Genomic DNA, 16,277 nt, shown 5'->3' with positions numbered 1-16,277 from the left:
AGCTGGTGAATACGTGACCGTTTTTACAGGTCATGGTTGCATCCTCTACATTTTTGCCAAACAGAAAGAAACTTGCAACTTTGTGCAAGTCCATGAACAGTCAAATTTTGTTTTTGTCTTTTTGTTTCACTTTTGTCCCACCAATCCCGAGAGAGTGAAGCCACAACATGCTCTGCAGTAATTCTAAAATCCTCACTACAGTTCATAACAGGTGTAACAACAAAATATATCAGAGTGTATGAGCAACTTCAGCCATCCCTGAAGTTGAACTCAGTTGTCTGGAAACTTTGGGTTGCTCAGGCAAGCGATCTGGCTTTATTACTCCACAACTAATTTCTGGCTAAAGTCTGGCTTATACAGTGCATTATCATCCATCCAGTTTAACTTTGGGAAGCACAGCATATAAGCATCTGTTCCACAATGTCACAAGATAATACAAAAATTCCATCTGCATCAGCTTTAAATTGAATTTTTAACACATTTAATTATGGTTGTTTGAATAATCCAAAATAAACCTACATTTGCAGCATTCAATGATCTCCAATTGGCCAGTCAGTCATACACTGTCTCCGGGCAAGTCACCGCACATCTGTTAAAGACTCTGATGTGAATAATGAGGCAAAGTATTTTTGAAAAGGTTATGCTCACTAAATCCCACCAGCATGTTAATTCAGGGGAAAAAATCCCCTAAAAAAATTGTATGTTATTTTGCCATTTCGTGAAAGGGTGGTTAATGGTTGCTAGGCATTTATTTCCTGTTTATCATTATTCCTTTTTGATTGTAGGATTGCAAAGGGCATGATGAGGAGAACCCATTTTAGCGCTCACCTGCCACCATCATGCAGGAAAGCTTAAAAGTTTAATTTCAAAACTGAATTCCTTTTGTACTTACAAGAAAACCACCACCTGGTGATCACTGTGCAGCATTTAAAACCGCCAGATTACATCCTCTAAAATGGTCTTTCTGAAAATGCAAAAAGCTTTCAGATAGCTAATAAGGTTAGTGCTGTTCTATAATGAGTTTCACTTCTCTTGCCAGCAGTAAGCATATTCAAATATTTCAAATGGTAACTATATCATTTTGGAAGGACCTTCGTCTTTTGAAAAGTTCATAAAAGTGAGTCTTGGCAGAGACGTACGTGACAAATTTACAGAAAGCTTAGCACTCGGCATAGAAAGAAAGACACGGCAGGCACTTTCAGCTGGGTTTACTTTTGTCTTCTGTTGACAACAGCTGGCGACGTGGGGATTTTATTTTTATTTACGTTCTCTTTACAACATATTACAGTCACCAAAAGTTGTTAGTGGTTCGAAAATGATCACAAGCATTAAAATAAATGTAAAAAAATGTAAGAAGCTCCAGTCATTTCAAATGAAGGAATGTTATTCTGCAACTACGACTAACACGGTTCAAAATACATACAAAACGTGTGTTTAAAAGGCAGTTTTAATGCTGTTTGTCTTACGTCAGGTGTCTGTGTGGCTTTGCTGAAAAAAGAAGAAAACATTCTAACTAATCCATTTGACTGGATAGTTAAACAGCGACTAGTGAAACCAGTTATATCGATGTGGATTTTAGCACCTCCATTCCTGTTATGAATTTTAAAGAAACATTCAAGTCTACGCTTTCCACCCTGCATATTAAGCTCACCAATCGCAGTCCATCTTTGGCTCAGGGTTGGGGAAGGAGCACCTTTAAAAGAAAGCTCTGGGGGAAGAGGAGGCTCTATCTGTAGTGATACATATGGATTTTTGGCTGGGCTTAACACACCAGATAAGTCTCTTCCTCTAAAGATTTCTCCCACAGCAAGCACCTTCTCCCCCCATCTTTTTTTTTCCTTCCCAGCCACATCGCGCTGCATCTAGGGCTAACCAAACCCTTATCCACCCTTCATCTTCTCTCTGACTCCGCACAACAACCTTGATTTCCCTTCATCTTTGAATAAAACATACCATAGAGACAGCCACACAGTACCTTCCATAACACACAAGGTCAGAAATATGACATATTCCAAAGAGTTACATTACATTTCCTCCCTGCCTCCATAAACATGTTCTCCATGTGTTTTCTTGCACACATGTAAAAAAGCCTCAGAAACATTTGCTTTACTTGGGGTGACATACTGCTTTTGTTTTTTAAACTTCATATGTAATCTAATTTTTAACACTTTTAACAAGACACACATATACATAAAACACGCAATGGCGACCGGAAAAGAGCTAGCTAGATTATAAGTTTTTGTTTGGCGTCTTCAGTGAGGACTAAAGGCGGATTTGTGCCCATCCGTTTCCTTCCTCTGGAAGTAGTGGGCAGAGGAGAACCTTTTGGCTTTCGAACCAGCAGAAAAAAAAGACAGTAAAGGGCCGGAGAAGAAGGGCTGGCAAAGGGACGTGCCCCTTAGGGAGGTGGTGCTTGAAGGGCAAACGAGAGGGCGGTGGTCGATCACTGGTGAACACGAAGGGAGGGGAGAGAGAGAGAGATGTCCATCACCGAGTTGAGAAAAGAGAAGAAGCAAGAGGAGGAAGGACAGAAGAGAGAGGAGCAGAGCATTGAGCTGTAGGCCTGGCAGTCAGATAAGGAGAGGCTTAAAGAGTGGAGTGGATTGTGTGTAGGCCTTTTCTGTGGGGGAATAATGCAGTGCAGACTCACTAACTGGCAGGAAGAGGAAGAGATAAAGGAAGTCAAAGACGTTAAGGACGGCGAGAACAAAACAGGGAGTTTAGAGAGAGGAGATGATTCTCAAGATGGGGGCTGACATGAAGAGCGAATAACAGAGGAGAGGAGACCGCAGAGGAGGCAGGGAGGGAGATGTAGAGAGAGATATCTTGTTACCAGCACACGCTAAAATAATTAGCCCTGGGTTGGCGAGGAGAAACGTGCAAGCGGATTAACTGGACCTAAAATAACTCTGAAGCTGCACCTCTTCCTGGTAAGCTCTTTTGTCAGACTCGTGAGAGCGTTCGCCAGCCTCGGGGGCCGTGACGTCATTCCAGGTTGTCAGTCCCCGGCCGTCGAGTCAACAGCAAACCGCCTCATGCACTTAGCGCAAAACAGCACAGCAGGGCCCCCACCACCACCACCTGCTCTGCTCGCCTCTCTCTTCCACCCCCTTCCCCCAATCTCCTGTCGTCTGAAAAATGTGCAGCTGTTACAGTAAGCCCGTACGCTCTTATAGGACCAGAAATAGCCCCCTTTAGCCAGGGCAGGGACACAGCGACAACCTCCATTAGCTCAAATGTGAGAGGATTGAATCACCCCGAGCTCGAGGGCTTGAACCTCTATCTGCGCCGGCTGAGAGCAGGAATCATATTTCGCTCCCACTATCACTCTCCTGTCCCTCTCTGTCTCGCTTTTTCTCTGTCTAAAGTCCAGAGTGCACTCGCAGCTCCGCTTAGTGTGTGTGTGTCTGTGTGTGTGAGTGCGTGTGTGATTGAGTTGTAAACATTAAGCGGGGACATTCAGGGGACTCTAAACACGAGGGGATATCTTTCAGGTTCCTCTTAAGGAAGTTATGTACATAGTTAGGCCCTAAACAGTTTTACAGTTTGCCCAATGAGCGCATACAGGATCTCCGGCGAGGCGTCGTGAAAATTATTTGACACCATTGCCGCTGATATAGTGGGACTATTCTTACAGCCAGTGCTGTCTTGAAAGAGTAGAGATAATAGAAAATAATGGGGGTTGCATCAGGCTGGGCGGAAAAGGAGGGAGCAGACTAGAGGATTGGAGGCAGTCATGGAGAAGTCAGACCTTTATCTACAGGAGGAAGAAAAGAGGGAAGGGAGGTGAGAGAAAGAGAGAGAGAGAGAGAGAGAAACAGGATAGAGCAGTTAGCATATAAATCACTTCTGTAATTTGAATTAACAAGAAAGTCAGGAAATTCACAGTGAAAGGAGGAAGAAATGGAATAGGAGAGGGGAAGAGAAGGAAGATCAGTGTGAGGTGAGAAAGTTGGAGTTTGACATGTCGCCTCTGAAAAAAGCAAATTGGCTTGTCCCTGCAGCCAGGGCTTCGTGATGCGTATCGGACGCACTTGGAGAAAGCTCTTCTTTTTTTTTCGGTGGATAGGATCACAATGAAAGGAACCAGAAAGGCAGAACCCAGCGAGCAGCTTTTTAGATTTTGTTATCAAACCAAGCCGTCTTAGGGTCTCGCTTCAAATGGCATATCTTATGACCTGACAAAAGCACTCGGGGTGCTGGCTGGTGTAAGAGATTATCACGACATCTAAGATCTCAGCCAGTATAGCTGCGTTTATAATCATCAGCCTGTGACAGGAGCAGTTATGATTTGACTCATTTATTCAGGGACTCAGGTTAGCGTTGTGGGTTGAAAGCAGGTTTGTGGTTTCTCAATAGACTTCCCACTCTCTTATCTTCGATGGGTCCCCCACCTCCCTCTCTCGTGGTCTGTTATTTGAAGGTGAGCTGATTGGCGAGCCTGGAGAGGAAGCCAAGCGGTTCGGACCTCCCTGTCCCTCCTTCACCGCTGGGGCCCTCCTCACCATTTCTGCGAGTCAGCTCCAGCTCGATGGTCATCAGTACCCGACCCGAGCCCTCCTCTCCTCCTCCCCCCGCCCTCTCTGTTTTTCTGACTATGGTTCGCTGCTGCTGCTTGGGCTGGGCCTTCCCCACCGCCTGGCGTACGGGCTGGAGCAGCCGGTCAGCGAACCCGCCCCAGCCCCTCCCCGTATCCTATTTCTTATCCTTGCGTGACTCCTGCTTCTTCTTTTCCGAGGTGGCCGCCTTCACCTTGGAGGGGTCGGCGGGAGGCACAGGGCCCTGTGGGGGGAGGAGGGAGAGGGGAATTGGGGGGAGAACAGGGGAGGAGAGTCACTTCAGGAGGAAAGGAGCGTGAGGAAGAAGAGAGAAAAGAAGGGGGGGGGGGGTGACACAGGTGTGTTAGAGGTGAGAAGATGAAATATGGGGTTAGCAGGATGGGTGGAAATGTGAAGAGGAGAGAGAAAAACACATTTAGGTGGAAGAGGAGGAGGAGGAGGGTGAGGAGGTAGAGAGAGAGTTCTTTTAGGGGAGGGGGTAGCAAGTGAGGGGGGGCGGTGTCCAGAGCTGTAAGGGGGTGACAAAACAGGTAACCATGCGTTAGGATGGGACCCAGTGGCAGGTAGGCTCCATACACCTGTGACAACTGAGTGACAATTGATGATTAACAAACAGACAAACACACACACACATGCAGAGTAGATTTTGATTGGCTATTGAGCAAATATTTCCCTTGAATTATTTACATATCCAGTGTCTTTGAATTTGGCCTTGGTTTGTATGAATTAACTGTTTGCCGTCCTTGTCTCGGTCAAAAATAGATCCCTTTACTCTACCAGCCACATTCACCCATTCACTCCCACACATTCACGCAGTGCTTTTTATACTATACATACAGCACTTTTACTTTCACTTATCAAACACACATAAATGACACATCAGGTGCAGTTTCAGGGTTTTGAAATATCTCGCCCAAGGACGCTTTCGCATGCCGACTGAAGGCACCGGTGATAAAACCACCGACCTTCTCATTAGTGGACGATCTGCTATTCCTTCTGAGCCACCGCTGGATCCTTCAAAGAAAATGTTTACAAATGTCTCAAATTTAGCTGGAAAGTGTTTTCATCTAGGTTACATTTCAGTGCTGAACATTATTCCTCTGACTGGAGTTCACTACGGAGTGAAGACCTTTAGCTCAATGCGAGGAAGCCGTTTAAACACTGTTGAAAGTGCCGCTGCAGATGGAGCCGGGACAGTTAAACGCCACGCATTGAACTCTTTTTAATTATTTTTAAAAGAATGCTTTTTCATGATTAAAATCGAGACAATTTTGCTTTAAAGTCTGACTTTGTGACTTATAAATAATTATACTGTTGTCATTTTTCTTCTCCCGTTTTTATGTGTTTCGCTTGTTGTTCAAATACATAAATGGTGAAAATCCAATATGTTTGCACGACCCTATTGAAAAGAAATGCATCTCTTGGGGGGTTAGCCTGTTAAATATGAAACATGTTTTGATCCCAGACACGCTTCATTCGACCATTAAATACTAGATGTCTGGTATATGTTTTAGACTTTTACAGTTACACCAAGAACAGAAAAATTAAATCATTTCCAGGGTAGCTGCACTTTGAGGCACAGCATCCCATCACATTTAAAAAGGGCAGTTCCAGGGTCAGAGTGGCAACAGAAAATTAAATATTTCTGAAGTATCTAACTGAGCTACTGAATAAATAATAACTAAAGTGTGCAGGGGAATAGTCGTTATAAATCTTCAACACTGTTTTGCTGTAGCTGTGGTCAGGGACAGGCCTGCGTAATCTCTTAACATCATCCAGGCCTCCGGTTACCCTTTGAGGGTTTGGGTTAAGGTTAAGTTATGCATCATAACAGAAGAACTGAGAGCTAGGTACACTTCACTTAATTTTTAAAAGTAACATGCTCTAGTTTGAGAGCACGCTTGTTTAACCTGTGGCTAAAACACACTCTAACCCTAAACCTGAACGAGCCAAACTCTTTATTTAGCTTCTGCTTATGTAACTTTGCAGTTTTACTGGCAGTCCTTCTGTTTATCGTTTGTGTGTTTTCAAAAAAAAAATCTCCTATAAGAAATCTATAAACGCAGGAGGAGGAGAGAGGGAAAATGAAGTAAAGTGTTGCTTCATTTGAGCACAACAAATCCAGGAGGAAAGACTTGACCAAGTGGAGATAAGGTCAAGGCAACACTTAACTTTACAATAACTGTATTCCAGTGCATTAACCCCTGAGTTAACCTATTGAAAACTATCACAAGCGCATGATAATGCTTTGATGGAGCCTAATAAAACTTTGCTCGTATGTAATGGTTTTTATAATGCCATTCCTTTTGAACCCCGGGTCAGCACAGTGTTGTCGTGTTACAGAGAACAGAGTGAAGAGGGAAGCGTGCCGGATATGAGGCTTTGAGACTGAAATACTTCTCCTCTAATACGTGAGGTTAGTCAACAGTGGAAAGCACACTAGAGGCGGTTTCTACCCACTGAAGCTCCCAGTAATAATACCCCGCTGATTGCATTACAAAATTTATCTTCTTTAATTACGCACTCTGCAGAAGCTGCACACACAGACGGCAGTTGAGACACACAGTGCAACCAACTCGACAGGGAAGCTGCAAGGGCCGTCCGGTGTCATTATCTTCGATCATGCTTACATTCTCTCATACATCACTGTATTGTTTACCATTATGCATCCCACGATAGGCTCGAGTTTTGCACTGCAGTGTTTTCCATAGCTCCCACGCTAACGACGGGCTTGCTTCGTAAACACACTCCAGCCTGCTTATGCAGAACGCAGTACCACCCTCGTTACAGGGGCTGCACACACTTCAAAGGAAATGTGGGTACAGTGGCAAAATAGGAGGGACTGGCGGGGAGGTAGATAGGTAGGTAAGTGGCTGCGTCCCGTGCTGCATACTAAAAAGAGAAGGTGACAGGTGAGGAGGGAGATTGAGAGGTAGATGAAGAGCGAGAGGTAGTGATTTTCTGTCTGGAACCAAAGCTGATCAGAACCCAGAATACTTGAGGAGGGAGAGGAGAGAAACTGGAACGGGAGAGAGGAAGGGGGCGGCGGGGCGTGGAGTGGAGGGTGAGGAGGCAATCGGCAGAGAGAAAGAGAGAGAGAGGGAGTTAAAAAAAATGAAAGAGCAAAGAAGGAGTTACAGATAGATGCTTCTCATGGTCAGCAAGGTAGTCGAAGGCATGGAGAGAAGAGGAAGATGCGACTGAAGAGTGGGAGACAGGGGACCGGATAAAAGGAATCTGAATGAGAGAGAGAGTGTGCGAGAGAGGGAGTGGAGTGAAGTGAGGCAATTGGGGAGTGGAGAAGAATGGGTGGGTTGTGTGTCTGTGTGTGTGTGTCTGTGCTCAGATCGATACTGAGTGCACTCAATTATCATTCCAGTACAGTGCGTGTGTGTGTATGCGTGTTCAATCCTGTGAGCTTTCTTATGTGTGTGGCTGCAGGGTAAAGTCCTCTTCCACAACTCCACCTAATGGGGAGTAGCGGGCACCACAGGGTTCCTTTGTCTCTCTGTCTCGCTCACCCTGTTGTTCACTTCCCTGCCCAAAAGCCTTTTTTGAGATTTGTAGTGCAAGCCCAGCAAACAGAGGAGCGACGAAGACGGCGATGCTGATGCAAAATTGTGTCATGTCAGCAGAGCCTCCTAATAAGGGCTATTTGATCAAACAACCACTTATGAGCGCACTGTAAACTCCCACGAGTCCTCTCTGTGTGTGGTGCAGCTAGAAGACCAGAACCAGCTCAGAGGAGCAAAATAAATAAATAAGCTAAAACACACTGGAGAGTGAGCTCAGATGGAAAAGCTGTTTTCGCTGTATATTTTTCTTCCAAGCAGAGACTTGCAGGAGAGTAACTGCAAATGACAACGTTGTCAAATATTTCAGTGTCCTTTTGGCGGCGAGTTATTTATTCATATATGCACTGTCATCCGCCGCAGGCACTTGAGAGCAACTGACTGCAGCTCAAGAATAACCTGACAATCATATGACAGTAGAAAGGAAAGAAGAAGACAGAAGGAGGAAGCGGGGCTCCGGGGAGATGAGAATGAGTGCACTTGTTTAAGGTAGGAGGAAGTCTCGGTCCTTGCCGGTGTCGCCCTCTAGGTTTACGCTACAGGGGCAACATGGCGCACTCCGGAGCCCGCCACCGCTTTACAGTTTGCTTCTACCTGTGGCTAAATGACTTGCTGTTACAATAACACCTTTGATCTCCTGCCGCGGATATCTTTACACGTCTCTCGTTTCAAAGCCGAGTCTTGATTGTTGAAAACGCCTTGAACTCAAATCCTTTGACTTCTGTCTCTCTATTTTTTTCTTTTTCTTTTTTTATTATCAGCATGCAAAGCATACAGTCGATTACAACCCTGCAGCCCCCACATTACCACAGAGTAATCAAACAGAACTTGCCCTGGTGCACAAAAGAATACAAGCCACCAAAATGTCTGATTAATCCACCTCTTGAGGCTATCACACCCCCATGAGGAACAGAAGTGGGAAAAAATACACCAACTCCTTGGCGTGCAGCAGCGTAAAACCACTGATAACAGCCCAGACCATAATAGACCCCGTGATTTTCATTTGACTCCCAGTGAGCAAAATCAGCAGCTCCCGTCCATTTCCCCACTGCGAGCAATCATAGTCCCATTCAGTAAGGCAATAGCATTAGTGCCATAACCTGGCCTCGGCCATTTCACAGTCACTGGTTTGAGTTTTTCCTTCTTTTTTTTTTGTTTTTTGCCCCGTAGCTGTGTACTGGCACCATAGTGTTAGGACGCCTCCCATCCCACCCCCGAGGGAGCTGAAGCAGTGGTGAGGACCACGAGAAAGAAAGGTGTGACGGTGTGGGCTTTAAAGCACCACGAACGCTGAGACGACACAAGAATTTAACAGCTTGAACACTGTTATTAGTGTTAGCGGGCCCGGCTTTGAATGGCATGTTATTTTGTTGTTGATATGTTGCTGAGAGGAGGAGCCGGCTGAGTGTGAGGGCATACTCGAGCTGGTTGGACTGGCATCGGGGGAATGCGATTAGGAAACTGTGCCGTTATGCACTGTCATGTTGGATGTGTGCTATTGTGTTGCTGCACTGCAACAGAGGAGATGAATATTCCCTCTGACAACATGTTTCCTGAGCCCAAATACTCAAACACTGAATGCCATTGTAACCTCTCCAAAAGCACATCATTTTACTATTAGCGCCTGAATGTGACAGCAAACCAATCTGTTGCTTTTGGTGTTGTCGGCTGGATGTGTATATGCGCCGGTCTGTGTGTGTGTCTGTGTGTGTGGTGGGGCTGGAAGGAGGCAGAGGAAGAAGAGGAGCGGGGGCAGGAAGGAGAGGAAGAGAGGCATGTGGAATAAGTAGAAGGAGAAACTTGCCTGTCTCTGCTGTGAACCCTCTTTCTTTTTCTTGCCATGTTTGCTGGAGGGGACAAAAGAAAGACAATGTCAGGATGTCGAATCTATCTCTCCCTCCAGTGGTCACAGGGCTGCATTGCCTGGCAGCCATCATAAAGAACATCAACTTAATCTACTGGCCCTGTCTCAAGCACAGCCCCCAGGTGCTAGATGTGTTAAGATCTCATAAGACTGGAAGATTGGAAGGGTATAAGCAAGATGATGAATCTGTCATTTTCATGATCTAGTAGATAATCCACTCAGAAACCTTCACTTCACTACTTTTAATCATCTCGCCTTGGACCTGAGCAGTACTGTTTTTAGATTAAATCTAAATCGAGAGATCATTATCTGTGTCTTTACAGCTGACTAACTTCAATTTTAAACTCCGCACACCTAACCAAATCAAATCGTGGTACAGCAGCTATGCCAGCTTGGCCACGCAGGTGTCCATGCCAGGGATGGGCTCCGGCTTCAGCTCCAGTCCCTGGCAAAAACCCGACTGGCAGAGAGCCGCCGGCCACAGGCCGGGCACTGACCTGACACTGAGGCTGAAGACTCGGCGTGCCACCAGGAACCTCATCAGGTAGTAGATGACCACGATGAGCACCAGCAGGCCCAGGACCACCCCGATGATAGCTCCTGTGATCACGCCAGCCTGGATGGGCACTATGAGTGGACGAGAGGAAAAAGCAGATGAGGAAAGGTCAAAAAGGACAAAGATGGAAAAGTGGCAGTGGAAAGCAAATGCCAGGTTGAAGTCAGGAGTGTTCATAAGAAAAAAAATAGTAAAGGAGATGGAAAAGAAACGATGCTGTCATTTGTGGGAGGAAATTGGTAGGAGAGGAAAGGGTAAACAAAGCTAAAAGGAAAGTGAATAAGAGATGAAAGAAGGAAAGAAAAGTAAAGCAAAAGATAAAATAAAGGTTGAATGAAAGATTAAAGATACCAGCACAGTGAAGGTAGAGAAGGAGATGAAGCGACAGAGAGATAAGGTAGAATAAAGGTGAGATCAGAGAGAGAGTCATGGAGAGAGGTGCTGAGGGAGAAAGTGGAAGACGATGGCGTAGGGGATGGAAGAGAGAAATGGGAGGAGAAGCTGAGAAGGAGGGGGAGAGAAGAAGTGAAAGGGAGGCAGTGATAGCAATCGCAAATAGAGAAAGAGATAAAATTGTAATTGATTTCATTTAATGGGAGGTGCGAAGAATTCTAAATGAGGCAAAGCAACGACTGGTTTGAAGACAGTCACTTGATTCGGATGAACGGCGAGAACTGAGATTAATTTCAGAGTTTCAAATGATTAAAACAAATGAGAACAGTTCACTTTCAATGGAAAAAAAAAAGAATCACTGAAATATAGCATTCAGGGCGGGTGGGAATCTAGCAAGCAGGAATTTAATTTAGGAGACAAACCCCCCACAGGACGTCTCACCTTTCTCAAACACCAGCAGTCGGACACTGGAAGGCCGGCCCACTATGTCAGGGGGGTTCTTGGCGTCACAGGTGAAGGTGCCGTTGTCATTGAGCTCCAGGTTTTTGAGCAGGATGGATCCATCACGGCGACCTGGGTTTCCCACAAACTCCAGTCTGTCTCTAAAGGGACCCTTGTTGTCAACGTAGGCAGCACCACCAGTGTAGTGGAAGATCTACAAAGGACAGTCAACACACTGTCACTCTGACTAATGCTGCATTTGGATGTTTAGTAAGTAGAGCAGCAGATCAGACCTGTGATTTCCTGCAATAACAAATTTTGCCACTATTTGTGTGCATTTTTAAAAAAATATAGAGATGCACGAAGCACCTGTCAGGGGGACACTCATGGAGCATTAGAAAAAAATAGGGCACAGCTTTTAAAACTGGCAAGCAGCTTTACACGAGGGCCAGAAAATAATATTCAAAAGCAGCTCCTGAGGGGTGTAGCAAATGTGACGCCAATTACTACCGCACGAAAAACATATACAACATTTATAACTAATATATGGTGGATAATTGATAACTGAGGGAGTTTGGGGAATTCCAGGGAGTGGACCAAATCCCAGTGAAACATATGAGCAGTCTATTGTTTTGCATTTATAACCTATTAATTATTAAGTCCATTCAGCGTGCTGCCATTACTGCAGCAGCAAGTCTACAGTCATTACCGCTGCCTGCTGACACTGACTGCGGTGACCTATAGATAGTTTAACTGACAGAGTTAGCCAGTTTACTGTTTCTGATGCAGACGTTGTGCTTGTTTGGTTGCCCTATTTAGAGGTTCTTATCTTTCCCAATAATACAACAGTAGGTTGGATTAAATTAGCCCATTCTTGATTTATTCCACCACCACAGCTCCCAGAGCAAGAGCTAGCTACCTGTTTCACTGTATTAAATTAAGCAGATGCACACTAATCACTGTGGTACTGCAGTTAGCCATGATGTTGTTACTGGGAACAAAGCACTTTTTCTTAATAGTTTTGGTCTGTTTCTTGTGCACATCTTGTGCTCTGCACACACAGGTTAATGTATATGGTCTCAAACCAGGCAGCTTACAGCTTATTGAAGGCTTGTAAATCTCACTCCTGCTGGACCAGCTTAAACTGCAGTATTGACTGCACAGTGTTGTCAAAGGTAGTTTTACATGTAAAGCAATTTAAAAGCCGGAAGCAAAGGAGAGCTTTGCATTTAGATGTCTGCATAGTGTCATGGCTTCTGGTTCTTCTTCCTGGAAGAAGTGCCATAACTTTTAAAATGATGACACGCCGTCACCAAGTATCGATTATTAAACATTAAATGGTCACAGTGGCAGAATAAGGGTGATGCTCTGGATTTTACAAGGTCAAGGTCAAATGTGTCTTTCAAGGTTTCATCTATAAATAAAGACCTGAGGCCTGCGGTTGCTGTTACCAAGTCCCACGTGAAAAGAAGAGGACCTTTCATATGATTAACGTGTCAGAAATCAAGTATGACATTTTAAAGGGACAAATGCAGCGTGACAACAGATAGAGATATGAAACTGTAAATCTGTCCAGGCAGGGAAAGAAATGAGCGACTGAAGATAAGTGAGGAAAAAAATAAATAAAAGAAGAAGAGAAGTCTAGTTTCAAAGTGAGGCCACCGCGGGAGACAGATGAAGGCGAAGGAGGTGAGGGAAGGACATAATGAGAGAGGAGGGGAGGGACAAAGAAGGTAGAGCTGTGGAGGAGGAGATTAAGGGAGGTGGACAGAGGGAGGCGCAGTCAGGATGGGGAGATAGAGAGATGGCAGGATGATAAGGGCAGGGAGAGTGAAATTAAAGAGCAGGAGGCAGGTGATGCAGCGGGAGGAGTGGGGAGATTAGCAGAGAACGTTGCTTTTAGTTAGTGCAGATGTTAGAGTAAACTGAGTACTTGTGTATGATGACATTTCAGATATGCACAGTACTGCATTTGCTGGATTAAACATGGATTTGTTTTTGGATAACCGCGCTCCCTCAGTGCTCTACAAATCACTTTGTGAATTTTGGAAGACATTTAAAATACAGACATCCGAAGATTAAAGAACATCTCCCGAGAGAAATCAAATCGCGTGGCCTCCAAAAGAAAACCACACCTTCTTCCTATTATCGGTTTTCTCCCTTTGCTTGCTGTGTTTCACAGAGATGGTGAAAACAATAAAAAGTCTTTTGGCAGAAAATATAGACATTGTTGGCAAGTCTAATTTTCTGTCAGTGCAGCAGACTTGTGTACTTCCCTCCTAAATATTTATACATGACTTTGTGAATGTGAGAACAGTGGGAGTAAACAACATAAGAATGTCATTCATGCAAATAGCAAAAAAGGAGGGAAGGCTCTCCTGCTGCAGCCCGCTTTAGTGATTTACATCTGGCTCTTTAGCTGCCAAATGCTCCATTATTTCAACAGCTAGACGCTATCGTTGGCTGTCTGCTGTATAATTCTGGACAAGAGATGTTTTACTGACACAGCTGCATGCTGCAGATGAAAACAACACTGTTGTGGGCAGGGAAACAATGGCTTTATAGATACCACACTCGGTGACGTTTCGCTGGAGTTTCATCAAGCGCAGCTTTGATGCGACTATACTTGAATTGCTTGTTCCTTTCAAAGTAGCCGACCTATAAACACACAACCTTTCATTTTGCATAGCGTGTGTATATGTGTGTGAATTTGAGTATTACAGAGATGGAGTCCCGTGAGCCATCGGGCCTGTATGTCCAGGAGAAGGTGACGTCCTCCGAGGTCCAGCGCCAGGAGAAGAAAGAACAGGAGAGTCGGATGTCAGAGCCCACCAAGGCGTGCCGCTCCCAGCCAGTGTAAATCGCTATGGCCTGGGACTGCTCAGGCACTGGGAGACACAAAGCAGGTTTAAGTAGTTAATTCACACATAGAATAAAACAAAATATTCTGGGAGCTCATATTATTTTTGATACTATGAGCTGACCTTCAGGAATCTAAATCTGTAACTACAAAAACACATGTACATAGTTGTTAGTGTGAGCTGGTATAAAAAAATTAACATGCACTGTTTCTTAGAATACCTTGAGTACCTTTGTGAATATTTTTACACCTGAACTGTTATCAATAGACACAAAGTAGTCCTCTTTTAGCATAATCCTAGGTGCATGCATATACATCCAGATAGTCACTGACAAACTGCACATTAAGTGGGGTCAAATGTGCCATTGATTCAGAGTTGCACTCAGTAAATATTTGGGTTGTCTCTGAAAGGGGGAGCTTCATTTTCTCCATTGGTATGGATAATGTTGGCCTAATCATGTGCACAGTTTATGCTTGAATAATATTTAATGATCTATGTTAATTCAGTCTTGGCTGCAAAACTCAATATTTTAACTTCCTCCAAAAATGCACTCAGCATCTCAAACAACTACCAAAGCCCCTTGGAGCTGCACAGCCTCGCCGCTGAGCAGTATCATTTTTTTTGTATTGTTCACTTTCCCTTGGACCGCGCCACCAACGAGTCACAGTATTCTCACTGCTGTATCAACACAAATGCCCTTAAGCACTCTGGAGTTTTCAACACCCAGGGAGTAAAGTTCGCAGCTTTCGCTGTGCACATCCTTGAGCAATAGCCAACCCCCGCAAAACTTGTCAATGAAATCACGCTTGACGTTTTTAATTAAAATTCCGACGGAGTTTAGAAAGCTGCCTCCTCGAGAGCAAAAACTCTCAGTTAAAAAGCTGCAATGCTGCTGCTCTTTAAAGTTACATGCTTGGAGACACCTGCTTCGAGAGAGAAGCACAGATGGACGGTGCTGACCCATTTACTGGAATGCATGCAAAAAGAGACTGAATCTTCTACAGGTGTACTGTTGGCCTTTTAGATTAAATCAATACAGCAAATGCCAAGATATCAATTAAAATGCTTTAGCTAAGTGTTAATCCAGTGTAGTGGGAGGTATTAGAGTGCACTCTGAGATTGATTCAGTATCAAAGCTATTAGACCTTTTTCATTGTCATCAAGTTTATTAGTTTTCAGGTAGCACAAAACAGACAAAAACCCACTTTGCCATATCCTCACATCAATAGAAAGATCATTTCTACATCATCACTTTCAGTAGATTAAGTTAAGTGTGAGCTTTTTTTGTTAGAGAAGTCCTCAAAAATGAAGTTAAAACTTTAAAAGAAGATGTTTTCTTTCATTTTTCCCCCCGTTTTTTTTTTTTTGTTACCTATTCCCAGGAGGGCAACCGACGTCAGCGCCAAAAACGTCAGCATGGTCTCTGGCTTCTACGGAGCTCCCAAAAGACTGATGCTGCAGACCCGTCTGGAGTCGGTCGAGGAAGAGTCCCTCTCTGGAGGGAGCGTGAGTGGAAGGAGGAGAAAGAAAGAGGTAAAAGAGAGTGGAGGGGTGCAGGATGCCAGGACAGAGGGCTTCAAAACAGGACAACAACAGAAAACCCACTGTCCCAAGTTTTATACCCAACCACACCCCTCGTTCAGGCCTCAGCCCGGCCCATTCCTCCTCTCCTCACACTCCCCTCCTCCCGGCTCGCTCCATTTCCCTCTCTGAAATAAATGAGCGCATGCTGTCTTTTGAAGTGGAAAAGAAAGGCAGGTGACAGACACCTCCTCAGTACAGTAGTTGGTGAATTAATTGGATAAACAATAGGCAACTAGGGGCGAATTTGCAAAGTATGTGCGACATTACAGAGTGATGAATGTGATGTGTCACATTCAACCCTCACCTTGATGTGACTGAGCTGACAGGAGATGCTAATTAACACTTAGTGTGTAGGTGCAGGTAAAGGCGTGTGACGGGGACTCGCGACCATATGCGGCTGCTCTGTATGTGATCACTGCTCGCATGTTAGTATAACATGGAGAGATC

General features: G+C 44.7%; 1 protein-coding gene across 2 annotated transcripts; it reads right to left on the bottom strand.

Moving 5' to 3' along the window:
• Positions 1-1,209: 1,209 nt before the first annotated feature.
• mpz (myelin protein zero) lies at positions 1,210-15,848 on the bottom strand. 2 transcript variants are annotated; one of them, XM_085390382.1, is made up of 6 exons: positions 15,619-15,848; positions 14,107-14,273; positions 11,386-11,599; positions 10,493-10,622; positions 9,936-9,978; positions 1,210-4,782 (listed from the first exon to the last, which is right to left on the bottom strand). In XM_085390382.1, exons 1-6 carry the CDS (start codon positions 15,662-15,664, stop codon positions 4,696-4,698), a joined length of 687 nt encoding a protein of 228 aa, XP_085246508.1. In that variant the 5' UTR covers positions 15,665-15,848; the 3' UTR covers positions 1,210-4,695. The 2 variants fall into 2 exon arrangements, with proteins under 2 accessions (XP_085246508.1, XP_085246509.1); XM_085390383.1 differs by having other exon boundaries at positions 1,210-5,067; positions 15,619-15,847.
• Positions 15,849-16,277: the final 429 nt, after the last annotated feature.

This window comes from Rhamphochromis longiceps, linkage group LG18, assembly GCF_057381845.1.
Source record: "Rhamphochromis longiceps isolate RC_006_pf linkage group LG18, R_longiceps_female_GT1.1, whole genome shotgun sequence".
Lineage (NCBI taxonomy): Eukaryota > Metazoa > Chordata > Actinopteri > Cichliformes > Cichlidae > Rhamphochromis > Rhamphochromis longiceps.
This window is presented reverse-complemented; position numbering and strand designations above follow the sequence as displayed.

Bases quoted from the DNA above. Each gene is read 5' to 3' on its own strand.
- mpz (XM_085390382.1), bottom strand. From the start codon at position 15,664: ATGCTGACGTTTTTGGCGCTGACGTCGGTTGCCCTCCTGGGAATAG. The intron at 14,274-15,618 runs GTAACAAAAAAA...TGTGTCTCCCAG, and splicing joins GGTTGCCCTCCTGGGAATAG to TGCCTGAGCAGTCCCAGGCC. The intron at 4,783-9,935 runs GCAAGTTTCTCC...CTCCCCCCACAG, and splicing joins AGGGTTCACAGCAGAGACAG to GGCCCTGTGCCTCCCGCCGA.